Genomic DNA, 25,008 nt, shown 5'->3' on the forward strand with positions numbered 1-25,008 from the left:
TCCTCCTCCTCCTCCCCTCACGGCTCCTCCTCTTCCTCCCCCCGCCGCGCCCTCTCACACCCCCTCGGCCCCGGCGATGGCGGCGGGCGGCGGGCGGGAGGCGCCGGGCGCCCCATGAGGTACCGGGGAAGGGGCGGGAAAGGGGCCGCCCCCCGCGCCCCCTCACAGCGCAGGGCAGGGAGGGGGACACGGGGACGCGGCTCTGGGATCAGCCTTTCCTTCTCTGTGCGGGGTCCCGGCGGTACAAACCCACCCGAGGGGTTCCCGGGACGAACCTTCCTGAGGAGTTCCCGGCGGTTCAAACCCTCCCGGGGGTCCCGGCAAGGTGCGGGAGGAGCTCCCGGAGCGCGGGGGGAGCAGCGGCCCCGGGAGAGACGGGGAACGTTCGAAGGGGCCTTTCTCAAGAGCCTTATTTTAGCTAATTTTTGGAGGGGAGAACAAAATCTGTGTGGGTGCGGGAGTCTTCTCTGAAATCCCATGTTATAACTCGGTGATTTGAAAGTTTGCTCGGCGTACTGCCAGGGGCGGCTGCGATCCTCCAGCTCCGGTTTTTTAAACACCGAGCTGTCAGTTCTTGCAGAACCCGGCCCCAAAACACCAACTGCAGTGCAAATGAGGTGTCTTTTTTACTCCTTCCTGTAAAAACATTGCTCAGTAACACTGTTCACACAAATCAATAACATCTCTGCTTCATCGCGTTTATTCATGTGCAAAAAAAATACAGAACGAGAATTTTGGTTGTTTTGAAGTATGATGTCATCTTTGGCCAACACAAAATAGTAGTAGGAGCAGTATTTGTAAATATTAGTGTGTTCTCATATTAATGTGTTAAAGTGGTTCTACTCTGTAATGTTTCCTTCTTTTTAAAGGCTAAAGAATTTGAGGTTTGTGCAAATGCATCCAGAACTTTTTGGTGTGCAAAACCAATTTTGTTTTGTTTTTGTATCCCCAGTGAACCTAGCTGTGAAAAAAATAATTTCAAAGAGGAATCTGTTAGAGTTTGAATAAGGAGGAGGATTATAACAACATTCTCAGTGTTTCAATATTACTCCATAGTGACAAGTATTGTGTCAAATTCAGCTTCAAGGCATTCTCCAAAATCATTACTCTGATGTCACACCAGTCCAGAGAAGTTGATTTAACCCTATTTGATCTGTTTAAAGATTCACAGAGAAGTGAAAAACTGCCCAGAAGACAACCAAAAGATGCCAAAGGAAAAATAAATCAGACCTCATTTGGCTGCATTTCATTTTTCCCTCTTTTAAATGCTTCTTAGAAAATGGCCTAACCTGGTTCTGCTCCCTTCCCCAGACAGGATAATCTCATTAATCTCATAATGGCCCTCAGTTTTGAGCATGCACTGGCTTTTGGCTGGACGTGTCTGAACCAGCGCTCACCAATTAATGGTTGCATGGAAATGTATTCCCTGCTTCCTTCCCATCAGTGTTTGCTCCTTTTCTGGCCCACTGCTGTTGCTATTTTTGTGAAATTATGCAGCACTTCCAAGATCTCTCCTGTACAAGCCAGTGCTGGTCTCCTGTCCAGCAGATTTTGCTGTTCTGATTTGCACTTTTAGCTGTTCCAAAGGCAGCCAGGTCACTGCAGGCTGGGAAATCAACACGTGGAGGGAAGTAAATCATTTTACTATGGGACACAGGAAGTTGTCCTGTGGAGAGTGGGTGTAAACCAGAGAACAAACTCAGGCAGGATCTCAGAGAATCTTGCCTTCATTCAGTCGCTCAGTACAACCTACTGGATTTTTATTTTCCTGAACTATTTATCTCTTTCTTTAACTGTCCCTGTTTGTATCCCGCTCTAGGAGACACAGATTAGAAAAACCTCCAGGAGCAAGCTCCACCATGCAACCCGACTGCGCCCATCTCCACAGCATCCAGGCGAGCGGCGGTGACTCCTCCTCGCCCAGGCTGTCGGGAGAGGGCTCCTGCCACCCCAGCACCGGGGACGTGCGCATCCAGCTGAACTCCAGCGCGGGGGAATCCAGGGAAAACGCGAGCTCCCGGGGCTCCAGGCCGGGCTCCCAGAGCCGCTCCCACGGGCACGCCCATGGCGAGGCAGGAGGGCTCGAGGATGCAGCCCCGGAGCCGGAGGAGCAGGGCGGCAGCTCCCTGTCGGAGCTGCGGTACCTCCTGCAGTGGCTGCACAAGAGCCTGCCCTACCTCCTGATCCTGTGTGTCAAACTCCTCATGCAGCACATAACTGGTAGAGTAGAGCAAAATCAGCTCGGAGGGAACAGACCCTCCTCCCTTCCCCCCGCCAAGAAATGTACTAATAACCATGCCTGTAATGTAATTCAATTTATTTTTAGCTTTATTTTTATTTGCTTTATTCATCAGAAAGTGAGATTTACTAAACTACATTTCAGTGGCTTCTGTTTCCTTTGCTGGCATATGTACAATGTGCTTAATTATTCTGGCTTGAGAGTCTGAGCTATTAATTCTAATTACAAAGACATATTAGAAGTGGCTGCTTTTTAACCCAGTTCAGTGATTTTTTTTTTTTCCTTTTCATGTTTATAACTGATCCTATTTTCCTAATAGGCATTTCTCTTGGAATTGGGCTGCTAACAACTTATGCATATGCAAACAAAAGCATAGTAAATCAGGTTTTTCTCAGAGTAAGTATCACCCTATGCAACAAAATTCTTTAAGTTAAGCAAGACTTAAACAAGTTAATCCATTTTTGAAAGAAATGTGAATGGAGATGCTGTTTTATTTACTTAATAATATTAGGTATTAAGGTGGAAGTAAAGTCTTAATGCTTCTGTACAGGGGAGCTACTCAGATAACAAGGTTTGCAAAATTCAGGAGGGTGGGATTTTTTCTCCTCTGACTTTGACTATTGAAATCACTTTTTTGTAAGTTATGTAGTAGCTTCTTAACTATTAACTATTCTCCTATTTTATGGGGTCTAAACCCCCTGAGGTGAAGTCCTCTGGTAGTAACTGCTCTGGTGCAACAGACTGGGTGTTTGGGATGTGTATCAGCACTGATTCTGAGGCAAGGACTGCAGTGTCTTTACAATCCCCTTGCAGGAACGGTGCTCCAAGTTGCAATGCACTTGGTTACTACTCTACCTAAGTGGATCATCTCTCCTCTTGTATTACACCTTCCACTCTCAGTCCCTGTATCACAGGTAAGTAGAGAAACAGTTCCACCCCACCATATGTTACTCAGACATTAACTGGGGACACTTTATCTGCTGTTTTTCTTTAATTATGGCATTGGTTTCTCTTTCACTTTAATCTCCATTCCTCCCCTTCTGCCAAATTTAACAGGTGCTGTCCTTAAAAGCAGTATGATGGAATTATCTAGACTCCATACTCGATTTAGTGGCACTACTGTGCCACAGAGACCATTCCCAGCTTTGACCCTTGGGAGTACCAAACGTGGCATCCTGGTGCTCCGTGGAGTTTATGACTCCAATTGATTTTTCCCCCTTGACCATTCTGTAGCTGCAGCCTTGGCTGGAAATCAAGTGCTAAATGCTAAACTGAGACAGCAAACTGAGCTCTGGAGGATGGGGGCTGTGATGAAGATACAGCAAAGAAGGTTCCAAGATGGAAAAGTTGTCAGAGATCCTCAGTGATCCATTTACAATGAGCAGTTCATTTTCTTAGCAAATGTTCTCCCTCGGTGTAAACCAGGTTTCCTTTTTTAATTAAACCTGCTGTGATAATCTCAGGTTACAGTTTCCTCTAAATAGGGTGCTCCAGTAACTTCTGATACTTCTTTTTGTAGCTTAATCTTCTTAAGCCCCACTGTGGATTTTATGAACTTTTGGGAGGTGCTTTGGATTGTGGGAGTCACAGACTTTATTCTGAAATTCCTCTTCATGGGCTTGAAGTGCTTTATTCTCCTGGTGCCTTCTTTTATCATGTCCTTTAAATCCAAGGTAAGGAAACAAGCTTGTAGTTTTGATTCCTTGTGAAGATTCTCTTATGGTAAAAGTAACTAATTATTAAATTCTACCCAGAGAAAAATCTTTAATTAAATGTCTGTATATAATCCACACCGTGGGCAAGAAAACCCTGTGGATTTCATGTTCTTCTCTGCTTGGTGCTAAAAAAGGTTTTCAGCCTGATCTGAAACAATTGCTTGTATTATATCCTTGGATAAATGGGTTTATTTCTGTCTCCAAGTTGGGGGTTGAAGCAAACCTTTTATTTTCTGCTCTGTAGGAATGTGTACACGGGCAGTTGGCCTGAAGCAGCTGGAGCACAGCAAATTTTGCACATGCTCAACAAGAACTGTCAAGATTTTAAGATCTGCATGTGCAAACAGCTGTTTTTTTCTGTCTCTTCAAAAGTAATCCTGAATTTTCTTTGTTGTTAATAAACTTAAGGAATATTTGTGTCAGATGAAGGAATTTGATTCATAGCTTAATTTCTCAAATCAGTGAGGTTTAATAATTTTCTCAGAAGCTTTCGCTTGCTGGTGGTGTATTTATTTTTATCTGCTTCCCAAGGTGAGGCAGGCAAAACCAATTACATTTTATCTTAAAATTGCAATTACTAGTGCTGGTTCAGAAAAAGTAAATTAGCAAATACAGTTTGATGTGGTAGCATTTGAACAGGATGTTTTGGGATGTTTTTATCTCTTACAATGTACCAGAACAAGTTCTTCTGAGGTACAACTGGCTTCTCCAAATACTGATATATAATCAAGATCTCTATTTTTTTTTTCTACAGCTAGTGATGTAACATGCAAAAAAGTTATTGAAAATTCCATTACACCAAGTATGGCTAAATTAAAGAAGAAATCTGGTCAATAGTGACAAACTGTGGCATCATCCTGTGAACATTATAGAAAGAGTTACAAATACAGTTTTAAGAAAAACTTACTTTATTTCTTTAAAATCTAAGCTAAATATTTATGATTATACATTACACAGTGTTCTGCGCAGGACACTTGTGTTTCGTTATTCACTAATTTTTTGGGTGTTACTGAACACTGGTTACCTGTTCAGTCCAGCTCCCCTTTTGCTTCTCTCCTGGCTCCCCAGTTTTTGTATCACCCCATCCTTAAAGAAGTTTATTATCAGAAGATAATAAACAAGTTTCTTAGACAGACACAAAACTGTTTACAGGAAAACAGTTTGTAATGTACTATTATTATTATTATTATTATTATTATTATTATTATTATTATTATTATTATTATTATTATTATTATTATTATTTATTATTTAATAATTCCTAAAATAATGGGCCTTATTCTCACTTTTTAACCCTGAGTGAGGGACACAACTCTGGCTCATGACAAGCTGAGCTCTGTGACCAAATTTTCATGTCACTTTACTTCTTGTGATGCTTATGAAATTAAGTCTGATGGCCTTGTTAAATAGGTAGGCATCTGCCAAGCCATTCCAATTCAGCCTATAATTTGATTTTCTGCAGTCCAGCAATCAATTCTGCTACTCTAACTTGTACAGTTGTGGTGAGACTCGTCCTCTGATCTTTTTTTTTCTGTGGTTCACATTTAATTGTTTCATTACTAGAAGAAGCTACTCCAAAGAATAACAATGCATCTTTTCTGTGTATTTTGGAAATCCTTGGAGTTTTAAATCTTGAGCTATTCCTTTGCATGTCTTGCTTAGGGCTACTGGTACATGCTGTTAGAAGAACTCTGCCAGTATTACCGTATGTTTGTCCCCATACCAGTTTGGTTCCGTTACCTCATCGCCTATGGGGAGCTGGACACTGCACTGGGATGGACCCTTGGCATTCTGCTGGGCCTTCTCTACCTCATCCTCAAGGTATGCAAGTTTTATACTCTTCTCAAATTTTATATAAAATTCTCAAGTGATTGTTCTGCAGGAATAATCACTGGAGGGTTACAGACACAACACATTTCTGGAAGTTCCCCTCTGTGCTCACTGCCAAGTTGCTTCAGTTTTACTGATGCAGCCTTCCAGAAAAACTGGCTCAGGACTCAAAATCGTCTTTATCTAGCAATGGATTGGGATTGCAATGCAAAGAACACAGCTGCCATAGGTCCCCTCACATCAGACACAGAACTTGCAAAAATAAAGATAAAATTAACAGCTAAAAGAGTCACCATTTTCCAAGAAAGAAAATTTTCTCTGCTGGAGTATCCTGTGTGATGCTAAACAAGTTAAACATCTTCCCAATGGCTCTCTGCTTCTCCAAAGTGCTCATCTGCCCCAGATGTTTGGCTTTAAACATGACCAACACTTCATCATGCTCTGCTACTTTAAATCCAGGACTAAAAGACCACTGCAAGTATGATAATAATAATGCTGATACATTTGCACTCCAGTGCTTCATTTCAGAACCTTAAAAACCACTCTTAAAAACCAGACTTCCACCAGGAAAACTTCAGCCTAAATTCTTCATTTGGTTACATTTCAAACATTTAAAATAGGGTCAGTCTGAGCTATCACTGTGCTTATGTGACTTGAACATCCAACCAGCAATGAAACTTCCAGTGTTGGAATCAAAAGCTTGGGAGCTTTTTAGTTTACAGTGAAAAAATACTTAGGCATAACTCAAGTTTCCTTTCCCATTTCAGCTTTTGAGCTTTTTTGGACAATGGAGAAACTTCAGGCAGGTCTTACGGATATTTTTTACACGCCCAGTGAGTACTGAGTTCTCTTATGACAAAACCATAGCCCCAGTTTCTATCAAAATCCTTCTACAAATTCCTCATTCCTGTTTGTGTTGTTTTAGCAATAAACAAATGCATTTTTAAATTAATCCCTGTATACTCATTCTTCCATTTCACAGTCTGAGTTCCTCGACTGAATGATAGTGCTGTCACCTGAACAACAACAAAATCACCCACCAAAAATATTTGCACACCCTTCAGATAAAAGGATGTGAAATAATATTTTTTGTCCTGCTTCTACTTTAAAAATTAGTGATGTTTCTTTAGATGAGGGATTTAAGTTTCCCTGCAGCCCTTATTCCAAATTCCTTTCTGTCCTGGTATTTGGGTTTGGCTTTTTCATCCCCCTCAAAATTAATATTTGCTGCAAATCCTTTGTTTTACAGCACTATGGGGTGCCAGCCAGCAAGAGACAGTGCTCTGAATCTGATGATATTTGTTCCATTTGCCAAGCTGAATTTCAGAAGCCTATTCTGCTGATCTGTCAGGTAATACACATAATCCCATTTGTTGTTTTGTGGTTTTTTTTTTAAATTAAAGAATATTTTAAACTACTGTTACACAAGATGACATAAAAAATAGATGAGTGTATGTTTGATGATTATTTTTAGAAATCAGACTGTACAAATAATATAAATGGAAGAGCTTAGAAGCTCTAAGTTGTCATTCTTTTCATTCCAGCACACATTTTGTGAAGAATGCATCTCTTTATGGTTTAATAGAGAAAAAACCTGTCCACTCTGCAGAACTGTTATTTCAGACCATGTTAACAAGTGGAAGGATGGAGCCACATCTATGCATCTCCAGATTTTCTAAAGCTTGTCAAACAACTTGGGTTCCAGTTTGTTTGTTCACACTAAGGTTTTTCAGTTTACTGCAGATGAAATTGTAGGTGGCACAAGGAAGGAGTTTCCAAATTGCAGATACTGTGTATTTAAAACGGTGCAGAAAATGGCAACTTGACCTTTTTTTAAGTAGAGATAACTGAAGTTCTCATAATGAATGCAGAAAAGCCAGCATTGCTTCTCTTGTATTTCTCATAGGAAACAGTCAAATCCTAGAAATGTGTTGCATTATTTCTTAATTTAACATTTTATTTCAAAAGTTTAATAGGGTTCCAGACTGTACTAAACTCTATTTATCCTTCTAACACGACTCAAGCCAAAAGGTCAACTTACTGATTTTATTAAGGTTATGAGCAAATTTTATACTCTGGACTGCAGTGAGAATTAGAGCTGCTTGCCACTCTTGTAATTAAAGATCTTTGATGCTTGCCCAGTAAATAAAAGAAATGGGCTTATTAATGTACCCAGAACAGCAACTATTTCTCACTGCACCTGTAGATAAACACAAGAATAAGATATTTCCCCCTTTAGGTTCTTTTAGGCTTCTAATGGATCCTTGGCTTAATCTTTTGGCTTTAAACCAACCACTGATGTTAGATTTTTACTTAGCATTTTATAAAGCTGTTATTTTTAAAAGAAATCTTTAATACTATATTTTTGTCATAACAGGAACCAGATTTTCTTACAGGAGACAATCTATTTTATACTCTATTTGCAATTTGTAGTTTGCATAGAAATCAGAGAGAATAAATGCATTTGAATCTATTTGTTTGGTGCATGTTGAATAAAGAAAGAAGATTTCTTATTGTTTTGGTATTAACTCATATGTAAGCACTTAACTACTCGCTGCCAGATATATTTTTCTTGTTAAAGAAAACAAAAACCCTTTACATGTTACAATTTGTTCATGATTAGTTTTTATGTTATTTCTAGCACTAACTTCTCTGTAACCTCACTTTTCTTCCCTGATTTTCTTTTTTTCACTTTGCTATTCAGGTAAGACTAAAAATATCACTCAAATGATTCTGTTACAGGAAAGCTACATTTAGTTACCATTACCTTGAGCTTGTCTTGCCTGAAGACATTTAGAAAACTTGTATATTCAGTAAAAACAATTAAATAGTGAAACAGTTGAACACCCTAAAGGTACAGCTCCAAGGGCAGAATCCAGTATTCAGAATAAAAATCTAATGAGATGGGAGATTCAAGCTAAGAAATATTACATGTGGCCTGTAAAGCTCACCAAGATTATTTTATGGAGCCCAACAAAGTGTTAGTGCTTTAAATCAACCCTGATCCTTTGGCCTTTGTCCACAACACTGTAGTAACAACCAGAGTAAGTGTGGAGATTGGTCAAAAACAGGGATCAGGGAACAATTTCTCCTCTTTCTTTCTGTTGTTTTTTCTATCCAAACCCACTAATTTTAAAAACATGTTTTATTAAAAAAAACCCCAAGAATAAAAAAGAGATTTTGGTCAACTGGTTTAGATTTACACTTCATAAATCAAACAAGTCATTCTCATCTTAGTTACAGACAGGGAAAAAAGCGAGTATCTGACATCCAGGAATGGCATCCTCTCTGAGCCATGGAGCTCCCCCTGATCCATGCCAGGGCCACTGCTCTGCTTGCAGGGACACACAGGGTGACAAATGACAATCAACAGCCACTTTTTAAGAGCCTAAGACCCCAGGGGACAGTACCAGAAGGAACCTCTCTTGGGTCTTTATGTTGTGAAGGAATTCCTCCTCCATTTCCCATCAAAGCTCTCAGGAAAGACAATGATTTACATTTCCTGTTATACTTAAAACCTACCTACTTCCTAAAATACAAATAGGTCACTTGGATTAACATATGTTTTAATTTGCATTTAGTTGCTATTCACATTCACCTTATTTAGCTCTTGAGGGTATTTAGTTGCAGTAAACTGTGAGAGATGAAAACCAGGACAGGGATTACCTTTGTTTCTGCTAAGGCAGCTCAAGGGTGTTCTTACAGACAGCTACAGGTGGATTTAGTCTAGAAGAGAACAACTGGAGAAGTTCATACATGGGATCTGCACATAGGTGGGATCTCCAGGGAGAATATTCAAGGAATTTCCTTGTTCTTAATGACTTCTCCTTTGGATAAAGGATTTTCCTCAGCTGGGAAAATGAAACAGCAAGGAGCCTGCTGTAGAGACAGAATTTAAACAAACCAACCAAACCCCAAACATCTGCCCTAAAACCAGAGCAGCCTCCTCAATGTTTGATGCACTTGTTGATTAACACTGAGAGCAGGTTGGGAGTTAATATTGAAAAGAGAACAGACCCAAAATAAACTTGAACTGTACACTTCTGAGTGGACTCAAATATGAAATGTTCTCCAGCAGTTCAGCTTTTAAACAGCACAGCAAAAAAAAACCAGGGATATTCAAAAGAACAATTGACTCGTTGATTTTTATCTTTTATTATGAGCTAATACCAGGATGACATTCAAATGTCAGATGGCACAATTAAGACAGTCTTGGTAGGAATTATTCCAGCATTCCCAAAATTACAATTTAGTACACGAATGGCGTCAAATGTATGCATCACTCCCACAGAGAAAAATTATGGAATTCTGAATATCTTATACCAGAATAGTTTCTGCATCAAATGGGAAAAAGAAAAACTGCTGGTAACACAGCTGACCTAGAAACCTTTTCTGATAATGACCTGCAGAACAAAATATTTCCCTATTTAATATCTAGTAAAAAAAAATATGACTTTTGTTCAAGTTTAAGATTTAATACTTTTATATGGTTAGCCACAACAGGTATTAACCTCAGTTTTACTATATTTTTGTAATGCTACAAAAATCCTATAAAATCAAATTATAGTGAATTTTTCAGTGATTATAATTAAAAAAGCGCAGCTTGTACAAAATAAAAAAAATAAGATTCTATACTCTAATGAAAAATTTAAGACATTTTTAAATGAACAAAAGAAAGCACTTGTTAAGCTCTCCAATATTCAATGCATTCTGCACTTATCTGAAATAGCCAGACAGGAGCTAGAACTCCACTCCCCTTAGTTCACAACTAGTAATTTTGACACTATTATATATATATATATAGAGGATCTATGTCTGATATTTTTACAAATAAATACAGGATAAACCATATTGCATAGTGTGTGCTTGCTGTCTGAGTCACACTCCGAAAGTTTCACAGTTATGGTAGGGAATTCAACTTACAATCTACGGGCTAAAACATTGACAGTACATGGAATTCCTTGGAAAACCAATGGGTTGGGTTTGTAATTGATCAGTGAACTCAGACAAACAACTCTTGCCATTCTTGCCAGCCATTAAACCAATTCCACTGGACAATTCTATCCAGCCAAGCAAAAAGCAACTGTTAGCTGTAACTAGGACCAAGAGGGATCTGCCTCTAAAAGGTTCTTTTTTTGGTTGTTTATTTTTTTGTTTTGTTTTTAACCAAATTCCTTTATCCTCAGTGAATGTCAGGAAAGTCCAGGTGCTGTGTGTTTGCAGAAAGGCCCAGTGCAAACACTCCTGAGCACCTGGATTTTGGTTCCACAAAATCACCCGTGGCCACGTCACCAACTGAACAATGGCAATCTTCCAGTATGTCACTGTAAGTTAACTTGATTTTCCTCCTAAACTTAAAAAAAAAATTATATTTTTCAACAAAAGGCTTATCAGGAAGTTAAAAAAAGCCTAATTTTTGCTCAGTCATAACCATTTTTTTGTGTTGGTTCTTTGTTAGCATCAAGGTACCACTGAATCCTTCTGCCTTGCCAATTTTAGCAAAGAGCACTGTGATCGGATTCAACGCTTAGAGAGAGTTTTATGGCTTGGATCCTATGGCTCAAAAAGATTCAGTATCCACAGAGTAAGCAGAATCTAGAATAAAAAAATCCCTACTGTTGTGAAACACCAGAAGTAGACTTTGCACAGTTTGACTAAAAGATAATGCATCGTGTGGCAGGCAAAAAGTGACAGGACTTGTATGCAGCTGCATGATCATCTCCACACACACGCACACACCATCCACACTCTAACTCTAGGGTAAAGCTCTGCAGATATTAACCCTTTCACCAGCTATGTTCATGGAAATGCTTTCTCTTTAAGGCAGGAAGTATTTAAAGTAAGGTAAAGTTTTACCTTTATTTTATTCTTTGTACCTGTAAGTCAGTTGTACAGATCGTGACAATTTTAAAAACATAAATAGTGTCCTTAAGAACATGTTTGCTAAATTAAAGTCTTGCTAAAGTTCTGACCCACTGTGGAAGACATTCACTGAAAGGCCATTGAACACTTTACTCATACAATCAGCAAATTTATTGCCCCAGCATAGAAAAAAAATGTTGATAAATTTAAGAAATGTATAATGGCAGGAAACTACCATAAGCAAAATTTTATTATTAATAATAATAATAATAATTTTAAAAATCCTCAAATTCTTACCCACTGGTTACAAAAATATTTATTTCATTATACTCTGGAGGATTTATCTGTGTTTCATGTGGTACTTTCTAGAGATTTCTACTGACCTTGTGTTCTGCTCACTGTTAATCTCTCTGTGGGTAAGAATCTGAGCTGCCCAGCTGTGCCCAGCTGAGGACCAGCATGTACAAAAGTGATGTTTCCCAGTGAAATGTCTGCTGAGGACAGGCATGAAATAAGCAGGACGTGTGTGAGCCCATGGCTTCCAGTTAAGCCTAAAACATAGCAGCACTGCTGTTTGATTAGATCCATTTGTCTTTGCAGGAACAAACAGGGATTTCAGCTGGGGAAGCAGGAAAACAGTTCTCTCCCACCCTGCACTGCCAGGCTGGTCAGTGAGTGATTCATTTATTGATTGGTTGGTTCATGAGGAGGAGAATCAGAACTAGAGCCTTGAACTTTCTTCACAGCAACCAATTAAGTTTGCCTATTTCATTTTGGGATACTTTCCATAATGAGCTGAATCAAAAAATCTATTTGAAAAATATATATTTTATATATATATATATATAAAAAAACTCATTATGTTTTGAATGTGAAACACCAATTAAGTTTAGCTTTCCTCTGTGATTCCACCCCATTGTAGGAAACCGCTTAATGAAGCTTGCATGCTAATTACCCCTCAGCTGCAAGCCTGCAGGCATTCCAAACTCTGCCTAGTGAAAGGGCCAACCCTCCTCGACACATTCACGACTACACCAGTGATTCTGAAGCAACATCCTGCCCCTTAATACTGTCAGTTTCGAGCTCTCAAGCTGAAAGATCCTTGATAAGGTGAGAAGATGTCACTGGAATCAGTAAGATGATGTGCCTAGAGTTCTGCAATACCATTTGCTAAAGTTTGTTTGTTTTTTTTTTATGCACCATTGATTGACAGGAAAAAAAAAATCCGTTTTTCTTTGCTTTCCAAGTCTCTCTGTGCAATGACCGATTCTTTGATACTGTCACTTTTTAAGAGTAAACCAAACAAGCCCTCAAATTTCAACTTCAAGGGGGCTCATGTCCGTTCTTGGTTTTCCACCTTCCCTTCCAAGGCTTACAAAAATGGTGTTGTCATAGATTCATGCGCAAGTGCTCCGGTCGTTTGGAAATCATGGGAAAAGCCTGTTTTTTGTAGGGCCCAGAGTTTGGTTGCCGGATTGGAAGTGGTGCTGAAGCCTCTCCACAAACTGTCACATCCATTTGTTCTATTCCACTGGTCTCCATCGGGTATTCCACAGGTGTCTGGGTGTTGGATGCGCCGGCAGAAGCACCTCTTGCCCAGAATTCCCCAGGGGAAAACTTGACAGGGCTTTAAAACAAAAAATACAAAAATCAGATACGGACACATACATAGCACCAAGGTTTATCCCTTACTCTGCAGGAAACTGCACTCAAATGCCTATGGAGAAGCAATTCTGATTTTTCCTTTCACTTCCAGGAGTTTGAGAAATTTCCATGTCTGGCTTCTACCAGTCTCTTGTAAAATTCTCTCATTTTGAGGTGATTGCAGAAGGGTTTTTCTGCACTACCATGACTCTTTAGTGCTTAGGATGTTCTGAAACAGTTTTAGCTGTATCAAAATCACCACTCTGAAGCTGTGTCAGCACTGAAAAGCAACTGGTTAGAACTTCATGTGCTGCCCAACACCACAGATTTGTCTTAAATAATGTGGTTTATAAAACAGAATCACTTCTAATGGAAGTGCTGGGCTTACTCAGAAGCAAGGCTGCATTTTTTATTTCTAGTGCTTCAAATACTTGTCAAAAAGTGTATTCAAAACAAAAAAAAAAAAGAAAAAGAAGATAAAGTACCTGACTGGTGTCCTAGGGCTACCTATGAATCTGCGAGGTGATCGAATTTTTGGTTCAAAAGAAAATTTCTCTTTTACGCTTTCAAGTACAGATGGAGCCACATACGTAAAACCCTGCAAAAGAGGAAAAAGGCACTGCAACTCACAGGCAAGGTCTACATTCAGGATCACTTGTGAAGTTATTAAAATCTGATTATTACAGGAAAATTGTAAGAGTCAATGTTGACAGATTCACTCCTTGAAGCAAACAGTGGGACTTCAGGGAGTTGTTACACCCCAGCTATTTCTCCTCAGATCACAGATTCCCACAGGCACACTCAATTTATTTTGCTCTATGGAGTGGCTGTTGTTGTCTCTGCATGGCTGTGAAAGCAATGCCATGTGCAGGGTCCACAGTGCACCTCTGAATCAGAATGCTGACATTCCACAAGGGCAGCACTGTTCGTTGGCTGCTGTATAAAGAAAATGTCAGCAATAACCAAAGTATTTTCAAAGCCTTCCAACATTTCAAACCTGTCAGAGGATTTGGGTTTAGTTATGAGAGTTTGCTTCAAAGTGTTAGGAGTCAACAGAATGAATTTAGCTGAAATGTCCCCATTTCCAGTAGCAAACCTCCCTTTCCACAGTCACTCCTCACTTGTCCCTGGCTCACTCACCAGAAAGACCTGGTTGGCACTTTCACTGAGAGTTGAGTCATCTGGGCTATCAACAGGTGTCTGACGTGTAAACTTTGAATCAAACTGGCTCACATCCTCTTCAGATTGCTTTGCAAAAACAAAATGATTAAGGGTTTATATTACAGATATCAACCAAATGGCTCAGCGGTGAGCAGTGCAGCCTCTGGATGGAGTTCATTCCATGGGTTTTTGGCAGAGCTCTGCTGGAGGAAAACCCTGGAGTGGTGTCGGAATCCTGTCGCTGCCAGTGGGAGGTCACTATGGGCACTGACACTGAGAAATAAAGGCAAGGGGGAGGGGCAAAAATTATGGATCAAAAAGGAACACAAATTAAAAAGATGCCTTAAAAAAAATTTCTCAAATTACAAACAAAAACTTTTAGAAATACAATGCCAGTTTCTTGCAAGTTTAGCCCTTGTCACAACCAGGATAGAACAGTTGCAACTATTTAGTTTTTGGAGGCCTCTCCAGATAGTTTCTGTCCCATTTTTGCAGATACAGAAGTGTTCATAGTCTGAGGGATGGAGGACAACTCTGGAATAAGTGATTATGAAGGATATTGTTTTATTTGCTCAAAGAATAGTAATTCCAAAATCCCTTCTTTATGTGTCACTGGAAAGGCAGCAGGTATTCATGTGTGCAGGCCTTCATGCAACCATGGAAGCACAAGTTGAAAAACCATCTGGTTTATACAAGAAACTTCCATAAAATTGCTACTAGCAGAAAAACCCAAAATCATCTTCAGATAAGTATTTGGAAATACCCGTCTTGAATCTTTCTGAATTTCATTCCAAAAGGTGAGGGGAAAAAGGGAGTCCCCATGCTGTAGAATGCTTGACATTAGTGATGCTTAAGCCAATTTTAAGTGAGCATTTTAGTAGCTGAGAACTGTAAGTGGCAATACCCACAGCTGATGGAGCTGATTGTACCCAGAGGGAAAACCAGACATCATCCAAATATAAGATGGGATAATAAAAACTTGTTCAACACATCAGTGGTTTGAGGTAAACTCTAACTACTGCTTATAATGCAAAAGATGCATTGTAAAGATTAATAAGCAAACACAGAAAATGCTTAATTAGGTGATTTCATTTACTTTTGCTTAGCAACTCTATCTAGTTGAAACTAAGTACTGACTTACTGTAGAGGGTTTAGAAGCTGATCTCATAGTGAACTGCACCTGCAGGTCTGTTTAACCTACGGGTCAGAAGCAGGAGGAATTCAGACTGAAGCAGATCAGGTGCTAGATCAGATCTGCCAGCTTTAACTGAGATGGATCTGTCCCCTGAACTGATGTAACTCAAGTACCAGGAATCAGTGGCACTCCAGTTTGTCAAGTGAACGTTTCTAAGTTTTATTAAGAGCTTTGCTAAAGGCACACAGGGAATATATCTCTCTCCCAGTATTCCCAGTACATACCAATAAGGGTTTAAAAGGAGGTTCCACCTTGCGCGCCAGCAGCTCGTCCCAGTTGATGTGTCTGAAGAACGCGTGAGCCTGCAGGAGGGACAACAGCAGAGTCAGCACCTGCCCCCAGGGCACAAAGCCCAGAGCTTCACCACTAACATGTTCTATCCAGACCCTTTCTCTGGGGTGTTTCTTTCCAAAATCACATTTGGTTTAGGGTAGAATATTCTGCAGCACTACCTCGGAGTAGCTGGAAGAGCTGAGAATTGAGATCACACCTCCAAAGTCAGACAACACATCCCCATTTCCTTGGAAGTGTTAGAAAAAGCCAGTTTACATGCAAAATACCTCCAGCATTTTCCAGCCTTAGAAGTTAAACCATGACAAAATACTGCATTAATGACAAATTATCAGAACTGTCAAATATGGAGGACTCTATTATTTGTCAATATCACCACAAAAACAAAGTCAAGCTGGAATGCCACACTTTTCCCTTCCAGGAGCTGCACTAATACAAGGTTGGCAAGTTTTTCACCAGACTGCTGAGAATATTCTCACCCTTCCAGGGCTGCACAATTAGTATTGTGCAACTACTAGAAAATATCTACTGCAAGACAGAGCTGAAGAATAGAAGTTATTTTTCAAATCTCAAAATATCAGGTAGGTAGACAGCTGCATTTGTTAAGCTTTAAAGACTTCAGGTTTTGATGAGTTGCCACATGTGGCTGCCTTTCTGCTCATTACCCTTCCAGACAGACACTCTGAGGTACCTTCAGAGCTGTTTTATTTTCAATGAGGTAATTTAAGAAGTCTCAAGTTAAGCTCAAGTTACCTGAACTTCTCCAGCATCTCCAGGACCAGCTCCTAGACGTGAGGCAGCATTTCTTTTTAGCAGCTTGATGAGAAATAACATCCAAAAAAGCAGAATTAGTTATGCTGTTATAACCAGACTAGTTCTGCCATGAATCATCACTTCAGTGAGTACCGTGCAGAATGAATATAGAACAATTAGAAAAATCTGCATTCACTTGGAAACAGTTGTATTTTCAAAGGAATTTACTTTCTGTACCACTCAGCAAAAAAGTGACTTAATCAGTAATTAACCAAGCTTGAACTGAACAGCCACAGCGGTATCATTATATTTCTATTTTCTACATACATGTGGAGTACTGACAGTCATTAAAATTCTACCTTTTTAAGCAGATCTCTGGCTTCTTGTGTGAGGTAGGGAGGCAAGTTGAGTTTACACTTGAGAATCTTGTCAATTGTTTTCTTTCTGTTCTCCCCAGTGAAAGGAGGCTGGAAAGCACCATTGAAACAGAAGGAAAAACAAGACTTGTTCAGTTCTTTAATTCGTGTACACAGAACTCACTTCAGTCATTTATAAAGCAGGTAAAACTACTGCAAATAGGCACTGTTTGGATAAAAGCAGCTCATGTCTGCAGTCAAACTTGAGAGCTGTATCTTGGTTCTTTCTTACTTGCAGTGTGTATATATACAATATATGTATTTATACATGCAGCTGAGTTAGGGTACAGGGAAGCAGAAAAGCTACAAAGGGAAATACATGCAATTATAACTGTGCACCTACTGCTCCAGTCAGCATGTCATACATTAATGCCCCCAAACTCCACCAGTCCACAGCACGGTTATGCCCACTCCTCATCAGGATTTCAGGGGCCCTATAAGCAGAAAAATCAAAAATATGAAAGTGTTTTAATGAGCTTAATACTAACTGTGACTGCTAGTTTTCAAACAAAACCCCATTTATCAAGTGAAGTTGTCCTAAGTGACTGAATACATGAACCACCAGTTAAAAAAGGCAAACCACAGCCATTACCCCCAGAGCAGAGCAATATTTTGTATTTCATCGTGCAGCTCACATGTATTCAATTGTTCCACAGAATGTGTGTGTGACTGTTCCATCGTGAATGGATTCTTTGCATAACCCGAAGTCAGTCAGTTTTACATGACCTGGAATTAAATAGATCAAATTTACAACTTGTCACAATTCTACCATTTGTAGAAGTAACACTGAGAAAAATTAGGAATTTTTAACATGGATATGTAATTACTCTGAATTATGTCCACATATGGTCTGACAAAGCAATGCAGCCATAAAAGAGAACAAGGTAATCACACTTACAGAGAAAACCAAGTGCTGCCACTTGACAAACTACCAAAACTTATTCAAGTACAGACAAATGTATTTAAACATAAAGACTGCAGAGCATCATTTAGCTAAAAAAGTAGGTTACTGAATTTTACTGCTTGCTTCAAAATTCACAGAATGATCTTCAACAAACTGTAAAGTGCTCTGAATAATTCAGTACAAAGACTCAGACTAAGTAAATAAGTTGTTTAAGAAAATATGAAAATTCTGGGTGGTACAGATTGCCAGACTAATCAGTGTCACCCAGTCACTGGAACAGTGCAATCAGGAACTGAAACTGCTGTCAGTGGGAAGTGTCAGCTGCTGGCTAAGTCATTTCAGCCACAGATGATTTGGCATCCTGCCCAAACTGCCTTTCCTACCATCAATCATCCCCATCGACTAAAACGTCACAGGTTCTACTTCACAATGATCCAGCAGAAGAAAAAAAATCCAGAGATGCAGAAATGGCAAATCAACCACTCAAAACATGCCTGGATCCATGGAACTTGAGCTTGCCATGACCTATTAAACCAAGGAAGCTGTGCTTGAGGGCAGTTAGCTCTGGCAGCTCTTCACTTATCCCAAGAGCGGTAACAACCCTGCCACTGTTCTAAGGAGATTCACGTAAAACTGAGGTGCTGTGACCTTTGGGAGAATTGTTTTCAAAGGACTGGCAGCCTGACTCATGACTAGAGTTCTACCTTGATGATTAAGCATGATATTTTCTGGCTTCAGATCCCGGTAGATGATTCCTTTTTGATGCAAGTGCCCCAGTGCCATTGAGATTTCTGCCAAGTAAAAGCTGGAAGGGAACAAAATCAGACATATTCAATCATGCAGAGCATCTTAAGCAAGTCTTTCACAGTTTTCAACCCCCAAACCTTGACCACAGCCCTATGGACAGAGCCTCACTGAGCAGTCAGCAGTGGACCCTCTCCTGTTTTAAGACTGGAGTTCCACCAGCACAAAACTGGTGAGTACAGCACATGGACACCCTCCCCAAACACACTGAACTGCTCTTTCACTACACTCTAAAATGAATCAGTAGTTAAATAAAGTTTAAGCTCTTAGAAAAAAACCTCAAACTATTAATTTACAAAAATAGCTTTGCTTACCAAGCTGTGTCTTCCATAAATATCCCTTCTCTCTCTAACTGCATAAATAGTTCTCCTCCTGTCATGAGAAAAAATAGATTGTACTCAATTAAAAGTATCATTTTAAGCCAGTCAGAAGTCTATTTTCTAGGAAAACTATAAGCAACAGGTATTTTTGCCTGCTGCACCACAGGCTGTTTCACAAAAAACCAACTGAGCCAGTATTCTGTTACTTTTGGGATTCCAGCAACCTCAAGAAATCAGCATGTAAAAAACAAGAGCATTTCTGTCCCTCTTTTTTGTTTTTACAGCTTGAGAAATTTGCTTCTAATCTGTGTCTGTTTCCCTAACCACGAAATACAGGTAACATTTTCTTCTGTCACAAAGAACCTGCAAGGACTAAACACTCAGATAACTCTGTAGGATTGCACAGAATACACAAAAATGACAAATCTAGTGGGAGTAAATGTCTTAAAACCCCTTCTCTTCTGTACTGTCATGAAAAACAACTTTTATGTTTCATTCCTCTTTGTTGTATGGACTTAGAAAGTTTATTCATGTTCTTCTATGTATTTTTAATACAAACCTGTCTCAGTTTAAGACACCAAGCCATCATTAATTGGCCTTTTACTTGTAGGGTAAGAACCCCAAATTCTTGATTGTGTAAGACCCCAAGAAGGAGGTAAAAGAATGTCATATACTGACCACTGAGATACTCAAGGATGAGGTAGAGTTTTCCACCAGTCTGAAAGGCATAAATTAAGTCTACAATGAAGGGATGTTTCACTTCCTCCAGTATATTCCTCTCTGCTTTTGTGTGAGCTGTATCCTTGGCATTCCTTACAATCATTGCCTGCAAAAAAGCAGAGATATGTGAGCACAGAACATGCTAAACAAGGCATTCTGAGTTTTTAAAATTATAACACTACATATGAATTAGCAACAGCATTAAAAAATTGCATTTCACCACAATATCTATATAAGATTTCTTGCAGAAGTTTAAGTCTTTATTTTATAGAATCACACGATGATTTAGGTTGGCACGGATCTCCTGACCTATTTAAACAAGCTGCTGAGAACTACCCAGACAGAAAAATTTGAAGTTTAATTCTAATTTCAACTGTGTCTGAGTAAAAACTGTGTATATCCTAGAACTTATTTTTATGTATATTAAATCATTAGATAATTCTGAAAGGTAAATGTAGGGGTAGAATTTTTAAATTTTTTTTAGATTCAAAGTAGTGAAATTTAGTTTACCTTTTTAAGAACTTTCATGGCAAATATTTTCCCAGTGTTTGCTCCGGTTACTTTTCGTACTTGAAACACCTAAACAACACCAACACAATGGTAATCACATATTTCAGCTGCATTAACTGCCATAAGCTAAAAATCAAAGCCATGCAAGAGAGAGAGAGGAGATGACCCACGAACTACAAGGCAAGAGGCAGGGATTGGATGCAGAATGAGTTTGGGACATTCCCTGCTGCTTCCAGCGGGTGAGGCTCTGCCAGGGACCTGGGTGCCAACCTTGGCAGCTGGGATGGTTCTACCCTTTTCAGACTTTTCAGAGAGGGGGAAATCAGAGCAAAGCAGGGAGCACTGAGGGTGTGAAGGATTTGGTGCTGGAGGGTTCCTGACCTTGCCATAGCCGCCTTTGCCCAGCACACGCAGTAACTCGAAGCACTCCGGGCGGATCTTCTCGGGGCCTCTGTTCACACTGGTCTCTGAAATCTCAAATTTTTCACAATGTTCCATCCCACTGCAGAAAAGCAGAACAAGGCTGTGAGTCTACCTGGTACTGAGAACTGAGCAATTGAAAGCTCTGCCTGCCTGGAAAGTGTCTGTCTGACCTAACAGTGACAGCCTGGGAGGCCTGGAGAGCTCCCAGCTTCAGGAATTACTGTTTATTGTGTGCAAAACTGCAGCTTGCACTGAGAAGGTTACCTGCAGATTTTGGGGATTTATGGTATCAAGATTTCCTCAAACCCCTTCAATTTAATGCACAATACATCTCTGCATTACACCAGAATTACGTTTAGAGGATGAAAACCTCAAACTGACTCAGATATTTCTTTATATCGTTATATCCATATTACAAATATTATTCAAAGGCAAGAGATTTGTTAGGAGAAACAAGGATCAAAAGACAAACAGCAGCTTTCACCAGAATTCGTTTTATTATTTTATTTCAAGATACAATTAACAAATTTTAATGTGAGGAAAGAGTGAAACATCTAAAAACGGCTCAAAATGGAACCGGAATGACAAAGTTTTCTATTTACCTTAACAATGTAACAAAATTAGAAGTTAAATGTGGTTGGCATGAATGATACAGAATATTTTCTAGCAGCAACTTACAGGTCATATTGGCCAACTCCTCCATGGTCCATGCTCTCACTTAATTGACCCTGGGGATGAGAAGGGTAGAAGAAAGATGAATTACAAAAGCATTAAAAATAAATGCACTGATGTGGTTTATAACTTTTTAAGTTTGAAAAGACAAAATCTCTATATAATTAAATAGGTCAGGAAGACAAAATTATCAGCAGAAGATCAAAAAATCTACTAAATTCTGTGCCAGATTTGCAGTACTGCCATGTGTCTCAAACAGTGACACAGGGAACCACTGTCTTACTTGGCTGCATTGTTATTCTATCACTTAAAAATCAGAGGTACAATTTTTCACACCCCCAAGTGAACTTAAAAAATGTTAAGGTGCTGCAATTTTCTTTAAAATTCCTCTTACACATAAATTTTTGAGTCCTACTGCAGTACTATGCAAATAAGACCAATAATAAAGATTGTGTAAACAGATGAACTGGGACTCATCTGCACTGGAAACAAACAATCTACTCAGAAAGTTTGGTTATTTTATATTGGCAAGTCAAATCCCAGTCATGGTGAAAGGATTCAACTTTACTCTGATGTTAAACACATTTTCTGACCAACAATCAGTACTGAAGTTCCTGCACTTCAGCATCAGAACCAGTCACCATTAAGGAATGTGGTTTAATTATGAAGAGATATTTCCTTCAAAGAATTTTTAACCTGATCCCTTCCCTCTAGCTGTGGCTCTACACAGCAAAAGAAGTGCAAAGGCAGCAGACAGCTGGAATGAATACAAATAGAATGTCATGGGCAAGCTTCTAGTGAGCTCCAGACTGTACTGTCACATTCTTATTTTTAAAAATATGGACATGAAATAACAACTGTGAGTTCCTGGTGAACAGCCTGAAACCTACAGGCTGAATATAAATATATTGAGTGACCTGTGAAATTCAGAGAAGAAAAAGAAAACCCACTGAGACGTGAAAAAACCAGCCCAAGCCAAGGACTGCATTTTAAAATATTATCCAAGTGAAAAAAACACTAACCAAAGAAAACTCAAAACTTTCAACAGTTTCAGTGTTAAAGTTTACAGAGGCTGGTTTATTTTGGGTGATCTAAAGGGGAATTTAACTCTTGGATCCACCTACTAACACCACAGGCAATTAAGGAGTCCAAAAGATCAGGTTTGTTTCCAGCTCAGAGAGCTGCCAGCTCATGTCCTCCTGTTGACATTTACTAGAGAAATCCAGCTTATTGACATGTTTCACAATAAAAGCCACTAAAGCTGCCCTTGACCCCACTCTGAGATGCCAACAAATGAATTTTAAAAAATTCAACCCGGAGAATAAACACCCCTCAGTTCCCAGAGCAACTCCTCCTGTTACCCAATGGTTCTGGCAAAGTTAATGTGTGCTGCTCTTGTTCCTGTGAACTTTGGGTTTCATACTCAGTATTAATTTAACCAAAATTCACTTCAGATACCATTCTGGTATTTTTTCAGGGTTTCTTCTCATTTCACAACACCAAGAAAGGCAGTGGGAAGCCACCAGCCCTTCAGTCCATACATTGTTTCATTTATTACAAACACCTAAATTAAGGCTGAGGTTTTTTTTCACCATAATAATTAGTGCAAACAACCACATGGCTTTTGAGGAAACTCCTTCTAAACAACGCTTCAGATTTTCCAGGATGGCTCTGCCTACTCAAAGCCATGACTGAGCTCTCTGGGCTCCTCTTGGACTCAGTTTTTGGGAGATACCAGGGACCAATACCAGAAATCTGACAGCACAATCCTGAGAGTCCCCCTTGCTCATTCCTGATCTCCACTGCTCTGGCTGCATCCTCTGAGCCTTGCAGGACACACAGGCTGTGGAGATAACTTCCACTGGAATGTCGCTCCCCTTACACATTCCTGATGTTCCCCTCATTCCTTGCTCTGACATTTCCTGCTGTTGGGTTGTTTTCATCTCAAACCCATTCTCACCCTCCTTTATCTGTTTGCCGAAAGGCACCTGAGACCAACCAAGGTTGCCAACGTCCGTAAAAATGTCAGTCATGGCAAGGTTTTAAAATCCACAATGGTTTAATTGTTCCCTGAGACTGAATTACAGGAACACAAGAGAGAACAAACTCAACTTTCTTGCCACCTCTCTCAGAACCTGTTCTTGGCAGCATTAACAGGGTGATGCAAGCGGTTTTCCAAAGCCAAGTGTTTTATTGATTATTGAGGTGACAGACAGAGCTTTTCCTACAGATTGAGAAGCTTTCAAGCCTTCAGTTGTCAAACAACATCTTTACAGATTCCACGGAGTGTGGGGAACAGAATATGTGCTTATCTCCTGGAGGGAAGTACCTGGAGAGAATCTACAGCAAACATGGAAGGGACTTTTCACAAGAGCATGGAGATTTAGATTAGATATTAGGGGGAAATTCTGCCCTGTGAGGGTGGTGAGGCACAGGGTGCCCAGAGAAGCTGTGGTTGCCCCATCCCTGGAAGTGTCCAAGGACAGGGCTTGGAACAGCCTGTGAGAGTGGAAGGTGTCCCTGCCCATGGCCTGAGTTGATCTTTAAGATCCATTCCAACCCAATTTGTTCCACAATTCCATGACCTCAAAGACTTCAAGACTGCCATTAGTATTTAAAGAGCAGAAAATAAATGCACTGGCAGTTTAAGCAAGAGCAAACGGTTAATGTACAAAACAGTATTAAAAAGCAACAGAAGATCTAGAAAAACATAAACAGAGATGATGCAATAAAATCCTCCTAACGCTTTGACAGGATCTAGATGAACATCACGAGCTGCGAACTGCCCATTATCAGGTGAGCTGCTCACGAAAGCACGAGTTGCAAACAGCCGCTGAGCCGCCTAACGCAGCATTTTAAACCTCTGCTCTTCATTTTGGCGCGAGAGCAGCGACTTTACACGGCTCCAGAAAGATCGGCACTTCTGCACTGACGTTCGGACATGTGATAATAAATAAATCATAATAAAAAAACCACCCCCGCTGCGGCGCTCGTGCCGGGATCCCAACGCCGAAGTTCCGCGGGGAAGAGCTGCCGGCCCGCTCCGGGCGCGATGTCCCGGGGCAGCGCGGGCACCTGGGGCTCTGCCCGGGAGCAGCGGCGGCCTCGCCGCGTTCCCGCCGCCGCCTCAGCGCGGCCCCCGCCCGGCCCCGCGGCGCCTCCCGCGCCCTCGCTCCCTCAGGCCCCGCGGCCTCCCCCGCTCCCTCCCCGGCCCGGCTGCCGCTCTCACCCCCTCCTCCAACTCCTCGTCCGAGCCCGCGTCCTCGGGCTGGTCCAGGTCGATGTCGAACACTCCCGCCATGGCGCCGCCGCCCCTCGCTGGCTCCGCCGGGTGCCCGGGGCCTGCGCCGCCTCATGGGCCCGCGCCCCGCAGCGCCGCCGCGGCCGCCATCACCGGCTGCGCGGCCGCAGCGCGCCTGCGCTCCCGCCCCGCCCGCGCCCGCCGCGCACGCGCAGCGCGCGTCCCGGCCCCGCCGAGCATGCGCGGTGAGTGCTGCGCGCGCCCGCCCGCCCCCGCGCCCGGCGCGGCGCCTGCGCAGAGCCCGCGGT

General features: G+C 40.8%; 2 protein-coding genes across 3 annotated transcripts; one reads left to right on the forward strand and one right to left on the reverse strand.

The window, feature by feature from the left end:
• The first annotated feature begins 17 nt into the window (after window positions 1–17).
• Window positions 18–10,904, forward strand: RNFT1 (ring finger protein, transmembrane 1). Its single transcript, XM_058854234.1, has 9 exons — window positions 18–119; window positions 1,820–2,220; window positions 2,559–2,635; window positions 3,053–3,153; window positions 3,759–3,912; window positions 5,617–5,775; window positions 6,552–6,617; window positions 7,034–7,135; window positions 7,329–10,904. Exons 1-9 carry the CDS (start codon window positions 115–117, stop codon window positions 7,461–7,463), a joined length of 1,200 nt encoding a protein of 399 aa, XP_058710217.1. The 5' UTR covers window positions 18–114; the 3' UTR covers window positions 7,464–10,904.
• Window positions 9,916–24,914, reverse strand: RPS6KB1 (ribosomal protein S6 kinase B1). 2 transcript variants are annotated; one of them, XM_058854232.1, is made up of 15 exons: window positions 24,689–24,914; window positions 21,466–21,515; window positions 20,746–20,866; window positions 20,365–20,433; window positions 19,813–19,960; window positions 19,129–19,186; window positions 18,715–18,815; window positions 17,742–17,832; window positions 17,450–17,540; window positions 17,050–17,157; window positions 16,691–16,753; window positions 15,871–15,948; window positions 14,431–14,538; window positions 13,776–13,888; window positions 9,916–13,273 (listed from the first exon to the last, which is right to left on the reverse strand). In XM_058854232.1, the coding sequence occupies exons 1-15, from the start codon at window positions 24,758–24,760 to the stop codon at window positions 13,036–13,038; spliced, it is 1,509 nt and encodes a 502-aa protein (XP_058710215.1). In that variant the 5' UTR covers window positions 24,761–24,914; the 3' UTR covers window positions 9,916–13,035. The 2 variants fall into 2 exon arrangements, with proteins under 2 accessions (XP_058710215.1, XP_058710216.1); XM_058854233.1 differs by lacking the exons at window positions 9,916–13,273; window positions 13,776–13,888; window positions 14,431–14,538 and adding an exon at window positions 14,555–14,724 and having other exon boundaries at window positions 24,689–24,892.
• Window positions 24,915–25,008: the final 94 nt, after the last annotated feature.

The sequence above is a fragment of the Poecile atricapillus genome, chromosome 21 (genome assembly GCF_030490865.1).
Source record: "Poecile atricapillus isolate bPoeAtr1 chromosome 21, bPoeAtr1.hap1, whole genome shotgun sequence".
In the NCBI taxonomy this organism is placed as follows: domain Eukaryota; kingdom Metazoa; phylum Chordata; class Aves; order Passeriformes; family Paridae; genus Poecile; species Poecile atricapillus.